Genomic DNA, 17,587 nt, shown 5'->3' on the forward strand with positions numbered 1-17,587 from the left:
TTTGTTGATTGTTCCATGAGGCCTGCAAAAAGCTTAGCACTAACCGAAGCCTGGCTTATATTTACCTCCACTATTACTGTGTTAGATTAATCATTGTTGCCTTTTATTTAGATTGCAAACCTGTGAAATCTTTTGCCTGAAGTAAATATTTTAAATAGCAACGTATGAGGTTTCTAGGGCCCTAGCAGGTGTGAAATAGAGGTTCAGGTCCTCTTCTACCTCAAATTTTGAACTTCTAGAACCATTGAATTCAGAGAATTTAGTGTGTTTTAAGACAAAATACTCCTGTATGTCTCGTATTGCCTGAAATTTCCACCAGTAGATAAATCTTTCTCAAAAAAATTTGCTATTTCTGGTAGCAGCTCTGCTTTCCCATGACCTGCATTCATATGTGTCATATTCAGATAAGGAGGAGACACAACGCTGACTAATGCTGCTTTTTTGGAAGGAAAATGACAAAAGCTATTTGAGACAGGAATAGAAGTGCCAGCACTAAATGACAGATGAACAGCCGGTAGCAAAGGTGGCAGCTCTAACGTTTCCCTGTATTTATGGAGTACTGAAACAAGGGAGTGTTATCAGGATTTGTTTCTCTGGGCTGGATGCTTATCTTCAGATTCAGCAATTCTCTGGGTCCCAGGACCAGGTGTAAGAGAGTGGATGGGTTTTGTTTAGCATAAGTGAATGTTGGCCCCTCTTCAGAGCTGCTGTCTGGAGCGTGGGGCATGGCTGTGCCCCTCACCCACCCTCCTGCTTCCAGTCTGTTCCTATATTTTGTCTGACAGCACTTGCTCCTTATTAACATGACTATAGCCTCTTTGTGCCCTCTGTCAGAAGAAATCCTGCACCAGAATAAATTTCAGAGGTGACAGATTGGAGCAGTTTGACCAGATGATGGCACACAAATGTCTCAGAGACCAACAGCACCTGTGGCTTTGTACCTCTTTGGCTTTGGCCTTGGGCAGGAGCAGTGGCTGGCATAGTTGCCTGCCCACTTCCAGCTTGTCCTCTCTGGATGTTGTGGAGTGGAGATGAGGGATTACAACTCTGGGGGAGAGAAGGCAGTGGCTGCAGTAAAGCAGGGACCTGTATTTATGTGCCACCCAGAAGCTCAGTTGTGCTGTATTTCAGAGCCTATAAAAAAATGTGATGTTCTGGTACATGGAAAACAAACCAGTGTGTGATGGTCAGTGATAGGTGTGAGAGGTGTGATGATGTGACAGACAGTGCCATGTCCTTTGAGACTGGAGCCTGCAAAGCCAGGAAGGCAGCCCCAGGCCAGGGGAATAAAAGCATATGTTTTCCTTTGAGGCTGTGTCTTGTCAGAGCATCTTCTAAGCCTTTTCCTCTCAGTGCAGACTCTGACTACAGGTTGATTTGGAAGATGATGGGAGGTGAAGTGGCAGATACCTCTCTGCTCACCCACTGTCAGGGGAGCTTTTGCAGCGGCTGGGTTACAGTGTTGTCCATAGATCTGCCAGACACAGGATAGCACAGGGCAAAACACCCCCACGGGAAGGTGCCAGAGGTGTCAGCTGCCCCTCAAGAAGGGCCGAGGCGTGCCAAGCTCTGGTGAGCACTTCGGGGTCTGGGGCTGGAGCACCTTAGCCCCCTGCCCTTGGGAAGGCAGCTGGCACTCAGACACGTGCTTTGCACGGGGCTGCTGAGCCCAGCTGGGTGCTCTGTGGTCTGCACAGACCCCCCGAGGCCACTCCCCATCATCCTGGGGAGCTCGGCGAGGAGCCCGCAGCCCCGGGGCTCGTAGCCGGGGAAGACCTTTCCGTGCTGGCAGCGGGGCTCCTCCCGGTCCCGGGCATCAAGGCGCCGGCCGCAGATATACGTCCAGGCTGGAGGGATCGTCCCCGGCTGGGAGGAGCCAGCGGCTCCGCCGCTGTAAACAGTGCGGGCACCGCCAGCGGTTGGGAGATGGATATAAATAGGGAGGCGGAGGGGAGGCAGCCGGAGCTGCGGAGCGGGAGCTGCCTGCGCCTGCCTGCCCTTGCCCTGCCTGCCCCGCTGGGTGCCCGGCAGCCCGGGCCGGCAGCTCCGAGAGGCGTCGGGCAGAGTCCGCGGTCGGCGCTGCCGGGACGCTCCAGGTAAGCGTCTGCAGCGAAGTTTGGGACGCGCCAGTGCCGCTCGTCGATCCGCCGCTGGGTTTGCTCCGCGCCGGCTCCCTCTGTCCGCGCTGCTGTTCTGGTGCCTCGCCGTGTCCGGGGTTGTGTGGAGCGGGAAGGGGGGTTCTGCTTTCGTTCTTGCGACGTTAAGTGGAGGGGGGAAAAAAGGAAAAAAACCCCAAACAACAAAACCGAAACACATCGAAAGCAAAATGTGCCGCTCGCCGGCTCCGTGCACAGACGCGGCGCACGTGTTGCGGGCGGGGGCGGCCCCGCGGCCCCGGGATGCAGGTAGAGGCTGCGGGACTGCCCGGGACGTGCCGAGCGCGGGGAGCCTCGGGGAGCCGTGGCTCCTCCTGCCCTTCGCGCCGGACCCGGAGACGGTCCTGGTCCTGGTGCCGACGCGGGACGCGCCTTGGAGCAGCGAACGGCGGCAGCGCATCAGGTCGGTACCGCGCCCCTCCGCGCCCCTCCACCTCCCGACCCCGCCGCTGCCGCCGCCCGTCTCTTGCAGGGCCCTGCCCGGAGGCCGTCCCGCACCTCGTCCCGTGGCGACCCGGCTCCGACACCCGCCGCGCCGCCGTGGTGGGCCGGGGGGCGGCCCTGCGCCTCGAGAGCTCCGCCGCCTTCCACTCCCTCGTCATCCGCGACGGAGGTAAGCGGGACCACCGCCGCCCCGGAGCCCTCGTACCGCGGGGGGCGGGGGGCACCTCCCGGCCCGGCTGTGCGCGCACCCAGCCCCGCTCCGCTCCCCTCGCCGCACAGGGATGCTCGTGTTCGCCGACCGCCCCCACGGGCCGCCCATCACCCTGCGGGCCCGCTACATCCTCATCCACGACGGCGGGGAGCTGCACATCGGCTCGGAGCGCTGCCCCTACGGCTCGCGGGCCACCATCTCGCTGTACGGGCGAGCCGCCGAGGGGGCGGCCGTGGAGGGCTTCGGGCAGAAGTTCGTGGGCGTGGGTCGCGGCGGCGTCCTGGAGCTGCACGGCCGGCGGCCCCGCTCCTGGACCCTCCTGGACAAGACGCTGCACCCCGGCGGGCTCCGGCACGGCCCCTACTCCTCCGAGAGGAGGTGGGGCAGCCGCGGGCTCAACCTCCGCGTCCTGGACGGCGGCACGGCGCGGGTGCTGGCGGCGGGGCGCTTCGACACCCACCTGCGGCCGGGCGAGGGCCGGCGGCTGAGAGCCTTCCTGGCCCGGCAGCCCCCCGGCAGCGTGGTGGCGGCGGCCGTGGGGGACTCGGCCGCCCGCAGCCTCACGCCAGAGACGCGGCTGCTGCTGCGGGACCGCCTGGGCAGCAGGTTCATCGCCCGCCTGGGATACAGGTGAGGCGGGGGCGGGAGCAGAAGGGGGCGGGAGCGGAGCCACCATGGACAGCTCCGCGCGGGGCCGCGCTCCGCCGGGGGCTCGTCCCGACCGAGGGGCGGAGCGGGGCTCGGCAGGGCCCGCGGGCAGGGGGCGGAGGGTACCCCGGGTAGGGCTGCGGCGGGCAACCCGTTCCAGAGGGAGGGAAGTCGTGTCACTCTGCTTGCTCCCTCCTGCCTAAGATTTCTGCGGGGTGGAGGGTTCGGGATGTCACTGTTTTGCTCCTTCCCTGTCTCCTTCAGGCAGCCCTGGGCGCTGGTGGGGATCCTAGGAGGGGATCAGCTCTCCACAGCAGAAGATAAGCGAGAGTATCACGGGAATGGAACAACGGGGTTAGCCATAGCCCAGAGAGATTTCCTCACCTACGACGGCACCCGTTTCACTGTTACTGCTTTCAGTGGGTGGATAAAAGGTTCGGTCTTCCCTGACAATTGCTTGTCTTCTGTTGCTTTGCTTTGCTTTTTTGGCTGCCGTGACCCTGAACAATGAAATGATAATCATACCATAATTTTTGGCTCGCTTGGACAGTGACCAAACTAACAGCAGTTCTCTCTCAAAGTAACATTTTATCTACCTACAAAGAGATGGCACTGGCATAGTTAATGGCTAGAGCACTTCTATCATGCACAGTTATCTAGATAAAAATTAAATTGGTATGCTCTTCAGTTAATTGCATGATTCTGTCATGTGCAACTGTAAAAATAATTGATTGCTTCATTTTTCAGGGGTGCCTCATAATGGATTTAAAGTGGAAGTGACCAAAGGAATAATTATTCATCTGGTGGATGAGGTTAGAAGTTGGCTACCTGGTGACCGTATAGTCATTGCCAGTACGGATTATTCTATGCATCAGGCTGAAGAGTTTAATCTCCTTCCTTGCCCTGAATGTAAAAGTAATCAAGTGAAAATTGATGGTACGAAATATTTTTATCAAACTAATTGTTTGTAGTAACTATTTACATTGTCTCGTCTTTTGCATTCTACTTACCTTTTTAACACATGGGCACATATGAGAGCTGAAGGGCCTAATATTGTATCGGGACTTGGAAGTTTGTCCAGAGGCAGCAGTCCTCTGTAGAAGCCTGAGGAAGTGTTGATCTCTTCTGGGATCAGGTACTGGGCACATCCCCAGAACTGGTGATTTCTTAAATGAAAGGTATACACTTACTCAGAACAATACAATAACAAATACACTGTACTAACTCTGAATTAAAAGGTTTGTGATTTCCACAGGCAGCCCACTTTATCTTCACATGGGGGAAGTCATAGATGGTGTTGACATGCGGGCAGAGGTTGGTCTTCTCACTAGAAATATACTTATTCAAGGAGAAATGGAAGACTCCTGTTATGGACAAAACCAATGCCAGTTTTTCTCTTTTGATACATTTGGAGGACACATAAAAGTGAGTAACTTTTAATGCATGTACTTGTAGATGGTTTCAGATAGTTCCTTTCCTTTGAAAAAAAGTGAAAGGATTAATGCACAAAACTAACATTGTGTCTGAGGGAAAAGGTATATCTGTCTGTGAAGAAGGGGGAAGTGTGTTGGCCTGTTTTGCAACGGACTTGCTGTAAGTTTGTTCCATTTTCTTCACTGTGTCTGCAAAAACATACCCTTCTCTGTGCTAGAGGGGATTCTTTAGCAGCGTTGCTGTCAGTAGGGTTAATGTGAAGTTAGTTCACAGAATACCACTGAAGAAATTGTGCTTTCTGCAGAGCACACCCGCTCCCTCAGAGAAGTGCTGGATCTCACCCTGTTATGCTTCATGTTCCAGGTAGAGGTGCAGAGTCTTGCTGTGGTGGGGGCTTTATATAAAACTGCTCCTCCACCAGTCGGTGGAAATCAGGGAGCTGTGCAGGTCTGGGCTAAAAATCACTTAAGAGTAAAACCTGCCAGGAAATAGAGCCTGGGAGCAAATGCTCCCCCTTTCTGTAGTTGGCAGGAGTACCGTGTCTGTCACTGCTATTGCTAAACACTGCACATGCTGTTTGGCAGCTGCTCCTTGGCAGCCCCGAGCCTGTAGGTGTGCAGCTGCTGGCACAGGGCTCTGCAGGTCCTGAGCTGATGTGAGTGGAAATAGGGAGCTGACACTTCTTCCTGGGATCAGACCCCATTTTACTCTGTAAACATATTCCCTAATGACAGAAAAAAAACCAAAACCTGTTTTTCTTTTTGTGTGTGTTTCTATTGTAACGCTTTACTTGGATCTACATTTGTCTCAACAGATCCTAAGGAATTTTAGCTCTGTTCACATGTCAGGAGTGGAATTAAAAAACATGGGGCAGCAAATCCTAGGCAGTTACCCTGTGCATTTTCACTTGGCTGAGGATGTGGATGAGAGAGGAGGATATGGACGCCCAACGTACCTCGATAACCTGGCTATCCACCACTGCTTCTCTAGGTGTGTTGCCATACATGGAACTCATGGCCTTCTGGTAGGAGACATATTTTATTAGTACCAAGTTCAGCTCTTTGCTTAACCAGTGCTAAACAACACAAACCATTTGTGATGTAAAGAGAAATCAGAACATTGAAATAAGGCATCTTTTACGCAAGAAATATACCAACTTCTCAACTTTATTTGCCTGGTGTTGGAGTTAGGACTGTTCCTCTGGTAGTGCAGTTCTTTGAAATGAATGTAAGGTTCTTAGCATAGCCTAATTAATATTATCAAAGCTGTGATCAGATGTAGTGAAATCTTTGCCTTGGTAATTCAGGACAATTTGTGATAACAGGAACTTTCATTTAAAATTAAAGCAATGGACTTTAAATGGAGTTGGCTGAAGCAATGGACCTTTAATTTTCAATGATGATAAAAAAAGACAGGGGTTGTTCAAGTCAGGGCAGTGTGAAATATATCCAAAAATGTTCACATGACAAAGGGAATGAAATATGAGCAGGACAGACCCAAACGACCGCTTCAGTGCCAGAAAAGACCTCAGGAACTTGGCTTTGACCTAGATCCTCACAAGGGCATTGTAAAAAGGAACGTAAAAAAAAAAAAAAGGCTTTAACAACAAAAGAATCTCAGCTGGAAAAGAGAGATTCCTGCTCCAGTCCCAACATGTCCAGTTGCTGTGTGCTCTGCAAGACCCTGAGTGGTGTTCTGGTATCTGTGGGCATTTCCTCATTCACCTGGTGTGTGCTCACCCAGAGACATTCTCTGAGTTATCCACGATCTCCTGTGTTTTTCCTGACAACTTTTTCTCAGTCCTGGAGATAAAGCTGTGTAAGACACAACATACATGTGCTCTGTGTGTGAAAGAGTCCCCCTGAAAGGATGCATTAATGAGAATGGGATGCTGTACCTGTACCATTTGGGAGCACTGTTCATGTATTTTGAACTTCATTTATATTGTCCATATCACTCACAATTATTAATTACCTTCTAATATTCATCATTTACTCTGTCTGCAGAGTCTGATTCTCTGTAGAGAGCCCTTAGGTTGTCAGAAGACTTGTCTAGTACATGTGGATGTAATTTCTTTCTTTCTCCTCCTGTGGGTATTAAACCTCTGGAATTGAAGTAACCTGCCTAGGATGAAAAATTAGGCTTTATGCTAATAATGGTCCTTTAAAGAATGGCATATGGTCTTGCTCTTTATCAGAAAGGAGATTATCAAAGGTTTATCTGGATATGTGGGATGAAATAGTTGTGAATCAAGACTCAAAGTGTGAGATCGAGCCCTACTCATGTGATTGCTGTGGGCTTTGAGTCTGTGAATCAGTGAATAGATTTTAAATATGTGATTTAAAATATGTGATTCTGTGGAAGAAATGTGGTTTTGATATACAGTCATTAAGAAAAAGGGTAATTAAAATGTAATAAAAAGTCTTGCTTTAAAATGAATTAAAACATTTGCAGTTCCCGAGAAGAGTATGTGTATCAGAGCAAGGCAGTCAAATAACATAGAGGGCAGTTAAATAACATCTGATGCTTCAGCATCAGATTATGAAACTCCAGCCCTTGAGGCAGAGTAAACCAGAGGTGGTTTTCCCCATTCCTGTCCTGAGGGTTTAGAAGACATAATTTTTAGAGGGACATTGGTTTGTACTCTGCTGTGCACGGGTTATGCAGAGCTGTCCGCAAGGCCCTTCCCCATCTGCTGCTCCGTGTGCCAGGCTGGTGCTGCTTTGAAAGCCAGCAGCAGCTTGGGTTCCTCACGGAAGCTGGAAACAGGCTGTGACCTGCCTCTGTGGCCAGACCCACGTCAGGCATGTGCAGGCTGCTGCAGTCTTTCATGTCTGGTGTTGCAGTGCATAAAGGTCACTTATATTGTGTTGCTGAACTATATATAATTCAGTGTTTAGAGGCACCTTAATCATCTGCTGTTGGACACAGCAGCAAGGCTGCAGCCTGTGTTGTGGACAGTGTTTCATGCTGGCACACGCAGTAATGTGCCACTGTGACAGTGCTGCAGGTGGGTGCCTTTCCAGGCTTATATTTTCTATTGGTGGTATGCTGGAATTGACTGGGGTTTTGTTCTGATATGTGGACCCTTGTCTTCCAGTGCAAATGGAAGTGATCTTTCAATCACATTATTTCTGGTCAGGAGAGTGATCGCTATAGTGTCCTGTGTGTAACTTTTCAGGGCTGCCATGCAGTTCTGAAGCTGGGACTAATCATATTAATTAAAGCTAAAATCTGGTTTTGGATACAAGTCTGGTTTTTCATGCAGCCATTTGAAGCACAGATTAGTCAAACTGCAGCTAAATGCAGAAGAATGAAACTCTACAATTGAAATGCTGTTTAAAACAATGAGTGGTTTGTTGTTAGTGTTCTTTCCAAAAATAATCCTCTGTGGCCTCCTTAGCGCAGCTTCTGCCCATCATTTCGGAGAGTAGAAGTAGCCAGGCTTATTGATCTTAGCAGGCTGACAGAGACAGTTGCATTTTTGTCTAAATCCATTTCCTAGATCTGTATTTCCCAGACTCGGCTGGCAGGGAGGGACATGTTCAGTGTTGTTGTACGTAGGTTCTCTGTCACCCTCCCTGCAGCTCACTCTAAGGAGCTGTACCTGTGTGCAGGGTCAGTGGATTTCCAACACTCCATCAGTAGAGCTGGGTATCTGGTTGTGTTGTGGCTTATTTTTAACTCTCTTTTGAACACCTCATTGAGGCAGAAACAAGAGCAGCAGATGACAAGTCAGAGGGGTGACTGCCAGGAAAACAATGAAATCCAGCAGAGATATACCTAGGGGGACTATACTGTTTGTGACTCCAGATGTTATGTACAGTTGCAGCCCATTAAAGGGAAATAACAGGATATGATTCTATGAAATCGATTTATTTCAAGTATCCCTCTGTATACAAAAATAACCAAGTAGGTTAATATTAGTTAATCTTGCAGTCTAACACAGACATAACTGACGTCAACAGGAATTTTGTGTGCCTGAAGAGAGAATATATATATGCTGACAGGGATCATTTGAGTACAAAGTTAAGGTTTCAGTAAGATTTAGTAACAAATAGCTGGTATTTTAACTAGCCTGATCTAGTATTTAAATTTAAAGGAAGGATTTCTGAATTTATCTTCATAAGATTGTACATCAAAGGAGGATTGTGCTAAGTCCTCTTGGTTGAATTAGGGTTTAATGCAATATCCCTGAGCATGTCAATTAATATTAAATAGACTGAAATAGTAAAATACCATCTCTGCCCAAGATGATCATTACAGGAATGAAGTGGCCAGGCACCTTCTGAGAATGGAGGAGAAAGAGCAGAAATCTCGTTAATATAATTTACTTCACATGATGCATTTTAAAGAATTTCTTACTTTATTTTGGAAGTGTTGCAGTCATGAAAATTTCTGGATTAACCATGCTAATTTGTTGGTTTATCATGCGAGACACACTTATATTTACGTATCTTTATGCAGCTAGTCACTCCATGACACTGACTCAAATATTCTCTTTTAGAGCTGAGGGTGGTTTTAAATCAAACACTTTGAATTTTTCCTTTAATTATGCATGTGATCTTCTTCAGAGTGATTTTAATAGCAGTTTTGCTATATCAGATCAGTCCACAGCTATGCACATTGCATGTACTTCGAGTCAGCTCAGGGACTGATGGAGGCACCTCTCGCTGTGCAGAGGGGTGGCAAACCCGCTCCATCAGTGTTTTGGGAATTTATTGCTAAGCAAAGCACATCAGTTGTAGCTCCTGCTGTAGCCTGTATGCTTTTTCCCAGGTAAAAGACACCATTGGCTATGACACCCTGGGGCACTGTTTCTTCTTGGAAGATGGGACGGAGCAGAGGAACACCTTTTATCACAACCTGGGCCTCCTCACGAGGCCGGGGACAATCCTGCCTTCAGATCGCAGCGAGCTCATGTGCCTCACCATCCGCAGCCACGTCCACGGGAATTACACTCCTGTGCCAAGCACTGACTGCATGTAAGTGCTCCAGGAGCTGTAACCAGGTTTTGCACTTACATTGTACTTTATAGCTGGGTCCTGAAGAATGGTGTGGTGAAACTTGAAAGGTGCTATTTAATGTGAAATGAGAAATTGTAGCTTTTTCTACCATTTTTCATTTTAAAACTTGACCATGTTTTGCTTGCGAAGATATCTACTAACACCTGCATGAATCCTAGGCAAGGAATATTTGCTGGTGGTTATTCCTGTCATTTTTTTTAGAGAATCATGAAATCACAGAATGGCTTGGGTCGGAAGGGACCTTAAAGATTATTTAGGTCCAACCCCCCTGCCATGGGTAGGGACACCTTTCACTAGACCAGGTTGCTCAAAGCCCCATTCAGCCTGGCCTTGGACACTTCCAGGGATGGGGCATCCACAACTTCTCTGGGAAACCTGTGCCAGGGCCTCATCAACCTCACAGTGAAGAATGTCTTCCTAATATCTAATCTAACCCTGCCCTCTTTCAGCTTAAGGCCATTCCCCCTTGTCGTATCACTCCAAGCCCTTGTCAAAAGTCCCTCTCCAGGTCTCTTGTACCACCTTACAGGTACTGAAAGGTGCTCTAAGGTCTCCCTGGAGCCTTCTGTTCTCCAGACTGAACAACCTCCAACTCTCTCAACCTGTCTCCATAGGAGAGGTGCTTCAACTCTCTAAATCATAAATATGTTAGAGTGCTTTGCTCATTTCTGAACACCTTTTCAATTCTTTCAGTGCAAGTTTCTCCAGCCCTAGTATAGGCTGGCAACACAGTTTAGCAGAGGAAATTTGTATTTTCATATTTTCTGTTAAAGAATGCAGTGGACAAACTCTACTGAATTAATTGGAGTTACTGTTGCTGAAATGCTAAGGTTTCTTGTGTGGTTATTACAGATTTATTTTGCATTTCTTTAGTAGATTTTTGATTATTTAACAGTTAAGGTGGATAAAAAATATTTGAAAAATCTCTGCTTAGAATGATCAAATTAATTGGTACAGTCATGAGAGAAAGTTTACAGTGTTTTTACATGTGGTCTTTATTACTGACAAAGATGTTATCCAATGAAGTAAGACAACAGATGACAATGTTTTCATAGCTATATTGGCTTCTGTTTGTACCACTACTGATCTTTCCTCTGAAGAAAAACTCCTTATTGGGACAGACATAAAAATTATATCTCCTTAATCTTCTCCTTAATGGGTTATTTGCGGCTTGTGAGGAGAGTTGTTCTGTTTTGTTTTGTTTTGTTTTCCACAAAAGCTTCAGAAATTCATAGATAATCCCCTAACTCCTGCCATTACCCCTGAAGTTTCAAAAAACAGACCAAAAGTTTCACTTTCAGACATCTTCCAAAGCTGCTTAACTTAAAAAAAAGATCCTGGGTTTCCTTCAGCTGCATTGAACAGAGCATGGATTTTGTGTTAATGCTCTCATATAATTTACAATAGGTTCAGCATGTGGCTCCATAAATGACCACGTCTGACATTACTAGATGGTTTCTTTTCCTTTAAGAGTGTCATTAAAAGGTTGTGGGGAGTTTTAAAGTCAATAGGAGAGTTGTGGCTCAAGTCCAGTGCAGTGCTATGAAAATGTATCCCTTCCTGTTTGGTAACTGCTTAGGATCATTTTGATTTTGGTTTTTCAGGGCTGTCAGCACGTTCTGGATTGCAAATCCAAACAACAATTTAATAGAGAATGCAGCAGCTGGTGCTCAGGTAACCATTTAATGGCAGAGCTATGCTTTGCCTCCAGTTCCCATATATTCCACTTTTATTGGTGTCATTAGTGTGAGGGCAATAACTGTAAAATTTAGATATGTACTTTTGCAACCTTTGCCTCTGTTAAGAACTTCAGTTATTTTAAGATACTGTAAGTATTTGCCTACACTCCTCCACTGACTTCTCTCACAACTGTAACTGGAAATGGTATGTGATGTCTCTTAGCAAATGTTGGTTTTTATTAGTAGTTAATAGTTAAATGCTCAATCAAATTTTATATTTGTGTGTATAAATATACACTCTCCTTGTATTATCCTTTATGTTTATCCAAACCATGTTTGTGTTTAATATGCCTGTACAGATCGACTGTTTTCTAATACACCACATGAATTTCATCTACAATAAATGCATTTTTTAAATCCATGTGTGTGCTCCCCAGGGACCCACTGTGCATGCCAAAGGATAAGCTGGGAGGTGTAAGAGTCATGGGCTTGTGTGTGTCCCCAAGGACCCAAGTTTGGCAGGCTCAGGTTAGAAATCTGGCCAGCACAGTGTGAAATCCTAAATTCCCCAGATAACCTGTCTCATGAATTGCAAGGTCCCATTTCTCAGACCTCCCTTTGTCTTCTAGGATGTGGGGATATGGTACATCTTCCACCGGGTTCCCACTGGACAGTCTGAGGGGCGGTATCCAGAGGGACAGGCTGAACATACCCCCTTGGGAGTATTTTACAACAACAGAGTCCACTCCAATTTCAAGGCATGTGGATGATTTTTATGTTTCTATCAATATAATAGTATGGCATGGGGCTGACTGCGTGTGCTTCTCTGAAATCAACTGATTGTGGGTGTCTTACATTTTGATAAAGTTCTTTTTTAACACTATATCAAGACACAATCAACTTTTGGGGGTGATGGTCTTTTTAATTATTAAAGAGGGAGCTGAGCAGAATGAAGGTCTCATTCCAGGCACTTTCCTCCAATATACTGTTTACATGAAAATATAACCTGTAAGTTATAAAATGCATTTTTAACTCCTTTCTCAAGATTCTATATTGAAATCAGTGGTGTTCTGTGTGACTTGTATATTTTACATCTTGGTCTAGGGCAGTTGCTGCTCTTACCCAAAGCCTGTAAGTTGGCTACAGCAGCTCATGTTCTCTTTTGACTATCAGGGGACTTGTCACTTGTTATTTGAAGCCTTAATTCTTAACAACACTCTTTTTCCAAAAAGTTATCAAGAGCTTGGCAGAGTCCCTTATTGCTTTCTGCGAGGGAGAGAGAGAGTGGGAGTTCAGAGCCTTGCTTTGGGTCAGAAGACAGCCCAAGATGCTGATGCATAACATATGGCAGGGCAGGCTCTGTCCTGACTTCAGCGTGCTACATCCTGTGCTAATGTCATGCTGAGCAGTGCCAAGTGACACCGAAAAGGAAGAGAAAGCCCAGGCTGCAGGCACTCTCTGTGCCTGCACGCACTGGCTGCCCACGTTCATTGATAAAAATCTGGGATCTCTGGTCTCTGTTGAGCGATCTGTTAAAGTAATTGGAGTCATGTGCATTTTCAGGCTGGTTTGTTTATTGGAAAAGGAGTAAAGACAACAAGAGCCAACGCTGAAGATCCCAGAGAGTATCTCACTGTTGATAATGCCAGGTAAGCACATGCTGTATGGCTGAGTATTTTGGATGGTCCTATTGCTTCTTGGCTTCTGCATTGCATTTAGCAGATCATTAATGCCTCGTTATGGCTGGAACGTCTGAGAAAAGCACACAAGCTATCTCTCATGTGCAGAGGAAAATACTCCACAGATATGCACTGAATTGTTTGTGTTATTGCTGACCAAAAAGGGCACATATGCACTTGGGGTTATGAGGACTAAGCAGTGAAGCATGTGAAAGAGGATCTAGATCTCATTAGTCCATTAGTGAGTTTGTAAACTCTAACATTTATTGCTAATTACTTAGAAGAACTTGTATCTGAGACGTGATGTAAGAGACTGCTGAGACTGGTCTAGGATTAATGAAGAAAATAAGTAGCCTCAAAGGTTTTTGTCAGCTGCTTTGAAACCCCTGAGCTTCCTTCACAGGGTGGAAGCAGGTAAATTAAGGCCATTTTCTCACTCGCTGCAGTCCTATGAGTGTATGTGAGGAGGTTGTGAGAGAAATCAGCTGCTGCTCCTGGTCAAGCCTTGGTTTTTTCTCTCCTCCATTATGCCCTATCAATACCACATAGGATGTTCCCATAAGCCTGAAAGGAAAGGATGACTATGTGTCCCTTGTGAGACTTCCCTGCCAGGGTCACCCCCTCGGGCACTGAGGAGACATGTGCCTCAGTACATCAGCTGGAAGAAATGGGAGGTGAAGGTAGACTCAGATAAAGCAATAATGATTTTTTCCCCAATTTTTCCAAATCTACCATTAGCAGCCAGTATGGCAAGAAATGGCCTGTGGGTAATTGAGACGGGCCCAGTTCCCAGGGTGGATCCTTTTTTCTTTTGACAGTTTCTCTTTCAGCAGACAGAGAAACATATGGAGGTCTGGTCTGTACAGGCAAGGAGAGCAGCTCCAATTACTCTGTTATCTTTGCTGAATGAGATTTTTGAACATGTCTAATTGATTTTCTAGCACCAACACAGGAATTCTCAATGGCCCTTGTAAGGACATCTACAAAAGGACCCAAGTGACTTCGGAAAAATGTTTTCTATGCCTCTAAATCACACTGAATCAAACTAAGGAGTAGCTGTGGGCCAATTGAAGTCTAGTGAAAAATCACCTGCTCATTTCACTGGGGCCAGAATTTAATCCTTATGAATGTTTCTTGTTTTCTGCTTTGTACCGAAGCACAGAAATGAAATCAGGCTTATGGCCTGACTGATCCAGACCATATCACCTCTTTAGATCCACCATGCCAATATTTGGAAGCCAAACAAGGTCTGTTGGGCACAACTGCCTCTGTCTGAGGTCAATTCCTGTGTCTCCTGTGCTGTATTAACCAAGCTTCTTGCTTCAGGTTTCACCCACATCAAGATGCTGATCCTGAAAAACCACGAGTTCCTGCTGTGATTGATGGTCTTATTGCTTTTAAAAATAATGACCATGGTGCCTGGGCCAGGGGCGGTGACATTATTTTCCGCAACTCAGGGTAAGTTACTGTAATGACCTGTTCTATCATTCCCCTCACAGCAGACATAAATAGGTCTGTAGGCCAAATTCACTGCAGACATTCCTCATCATTTACACTATTGTGTTTCTTCTGTCCCAGGTTTTCAGATAATGGAATTGGACTCACTCTGGCAAGGTAATTTTGTAAAATGGACTTTCTTCACATTTTTTTTCGTCAGTGTAACATGCTCAAGAATGGAAGCTGAGACACTCCCCTGGTAATTAGTATTAGACAGGAGAGAAGCTCACATTTCCCTCTCAGACCACATCAAATTGTCCCTGGGCAGCCATTAATACAAGGGGCAATTTATTCTTTCTCTTTGTCTCAACATGTCTGGGGAATACATCATAATGGCTGGATATTTCCTCCTGAATGGGAGGTCCTGAACAGGAGGTCCTGATGCTCAAGCATGAAGCTACCTTGGCACTAACTTGCTGGTTTCTAAATGTACTTCAAGGCAGCTTCTTATAGCTTCCAAAATAAAGAAAAACTCCTTCTGTGTCTGTGGTATAATTAAAAGTGTTAATTAATCAGTAGTGCTGTGCTGCTGTGTTTCTTTGCTTGCAGTGATGGGACTTTCCCGACAGATGAAGGCTCCAGCCTGGAGGTTACACGCTCAATTTTTGTTGGAGAAAGCAGCAACTTTGGCTCCCAGGGAGGTCAAAACAGCTACTGGGGAAAAGGGGCAAATGGAGAATACAGAACACTGCCCAGAAACAAGTGAGTTATTCTTCTGCCATTTCTTCCTGGCGTGAGTATAAGCTAGAAGAAAAGCCTTAGGAATTAATGTCACTACTGATGAGTAATTTATACCAGGTGTTTAAATTATTGTACAGGCCAGAAATAATAAGCATCCAAATAAACTCACTCTTTAGGCCAACAGCTCGAGAGCATTCTTGAGTTAATGTGTTTGATTTAGTTTTCTCCTTAGTTTATTAGTCACTGGAGAATGGATTAAACAATCTGAGATATACCACTGGCTTTTGTGTAGTGCTTCAGTAGCGCAGCGTTGAGGTGATGGTGCAGCTCCCATACACCATGACACCCTCCCTCTTGCAAGTGTAACTGGGAAAACATGGCTGGTTTGACAAAGGATAAATCATTTTTATAGCATCTTCTTTCTTTTTTGACAGCTGTATGTTATTTTCCATTTTCAGCAGCACAGCCTTCTCTCTAGCAACTACAGTGCCTACCCCTATCCTCACAGCAAGGTGTGCTTCTCCAACCCTAGATTCTACCTTAATGTTTGGTTTTGGTCAAGCTTACCAATTATTAAACCTTCCACAAGGTATATAAAATTAAGTAATAAGCAGTACTCATTAGATATGCCATGCACACAGCCCTGGCTATACATGTCTCGACCATAAGTGTTAACAGGAATGGGATCTCTGTAGGACAGTAAGAATAATCAGATCTATCCTCAGTTATTATTGGTGATTTTATTGAAATTGAAAAAACCCCTCTTTTGCAGTTCAGACAAGCTCTAATCACGTTTTTAAGCAGCGTGCTCTTGGAAAGAGGTATGACAGAACATCTGATATCTGTCCTTCTGCACTTGCTTCCAAGGAGACACTTGCCTCCAGGGAGTCTTACTGCTATCATTTTCCAGTCATGCTCATGTTTTCCTGAGAAACCTGCCTACCCCGGAACAAGGAACCTGATGGCAATGCTGACATAAAGCCCTTTTGGTCTTCATCTTGGTGATGAACTCCTGGGTGGCTGGGGGCAAGGGCTTTGAGCTGCTTTACCCCAGCCTGCAAGCCTTAGGCAAGCTTATGAGTCATGTTTTTGGCTTTTGAGCGTCATCCTATACAGGATCTTCAGCAGAGTTTCATCTTTCCCATGTGAGGAGTCCTCACATTTCAGTTTTGGAAAAGAAAAGGTGGTTTAGCTGCTTGTTAATATCCTTCTATGCTGTCAGAAGACTCAGAATTTTCCTAAGCTTTTAACACAGGACTGTGTTGGTATTTAAATCTCCCAGGACATTCCCTATTCGTGGATTCCAGATTTATGATGGGCCTGTCAGGATGGCAGGATGCACTTTCAAGAAGTTCACCCCAACTGTTGACAGACACTCAAGTGCCATTGGATTCTTCATGAAAAATTCCTGGCAGATCAGCCCCCAGAACAATGTGTCGCAGATCCTGATGGAGAAAAGTGTAAGTAAGAGAAACAGAAATGTGTGCTATTAGATGGGCAGGTTTTTGAAGTTTTTAGAAGTGATGAGAGATCTATCCCACAGCAGGATTTCCAAGCCATGGTGCTTGTTACATTGGTACATGCCAACAATTTATTTTGCAACACTTTTTTTTTTTTTTTTAAATTAATGAAGGTTATTTAATAGGCAAATAAAATATGATGATACCTTATGCCTGGGCAGACATACATAAAATAATTGCATTGGAGAAAGGTTTCACCCTGTAACCAGAAGACCCAGAACACAATTCTTAGCTGGTGCAGCACTGCCAGCTGCTGAGGACGTGGTGAGGACCTGGCCTCAGGGGCTGAGAGGGTCACACATGAGATGTCAGGAGCTGGTGAGCTGCAGTACAGTTCTTCTACAGAAATAGCAAATGCACTTAGAAGTAAAGCCATGACCCAGTTTCTGGGATCAGCTGTGAAATTCCTGTTGAGCACAACAGGGACTTGCTTTGAGCTGTGACAGCAGAATGAAGCTCTGTATCTCTGCCTTGGCAGGAGCTGTAGGATGCTGAGCAATTCCAGTCCTTGTCCTGGATTCCTGCAGGGATCACGACCCTGTATACTTGGCTTGGGAAATGACAGATTCCACCTGGCTCGCTCCCAGGGGTCGTGACCTCTCCTTAGATTT

At 46.2% G+C, this 17,587-nt stretch overlaps 1 protein-coding gene across 2 annotated transcripts in view; it reads left to right on the forward strand.

Annotated features, from left to right (window-relative positions):
* Positions 1-1,971: 1,971 nt before the first annotated feature.
* Positions 1,972-17,587, forward strand: part of LOC113947740 (cell surface hyaluronidase-like) — a 47,479-nt gene continuing 31,863 nt past the window's right edge. The window contains exons 1-14 of one of the 2 annotated variants that reach the window (XM_027644620.1): positions 1,972-2,769; positions 2,880-3,441; positions 3,724-3,893; positions 4,207-4,395; positions 4,715-4,884; positions 5,708-5,917; positions 9,673-9,878; positions 11,525-11,594; positions 12,229-12,357; positions 13,163-13,248; positions 14,605-14,736; positions 14,857-14,892; positions 15,325-15,477; positions 16,739-16,916. In XM_027644620.1, coding sequence (XP_027500421.1) covers positions 2,400-2,769; positions 2,880-3,441; positions 3,724-3,893; positions 4,207-4,395; positions 4,715-4,884; positions 5,708-5,917; positions 9,673-9,878; positions 11,525-11,594; positions 12,229-12,357; positions 13,163-13,248; positions 14,605-14,736; positions 14,857-14,892; positions 15,325-15,477; positions 16,739-16,916 — 2,661 coding nt within the window. In that variant the 5' untranslated portion in view covers positions 1,972-2,399. The remainder of the gene's footprint in view (positions 2,770-2,879; positions 3,442-3,723; positions 3,894-4,206; positions 4,396-4,714; positions 4,885-5,707; positions 5,918-9,672; positions 9,879-11,524; positions 11,595-12,228; positions 12,358-13,162; positions 13,249-14,604; positions 14,737-14,856; positions 14,893-15,324; positions 15,478-16,738; positions 16,917-17,587) is intronic. The other variant, XM_027644621.1, reaches the window with a different exon arrangement.

The sequence above is a fragment of the Corapipo altera genome, unplaced genomic scaffold (assembly GCF_003945725.1).
Source record: "Corapipo altera isolate COAL_440 unplaced genomic scaffold, ASM394572v1 50, whole genome shotgun sequence".
NCBI lineage: Eukaryota > Metazoa > Chordata > Aves > Passeriformes > Pipridae > Corapipo > Corapipo altera.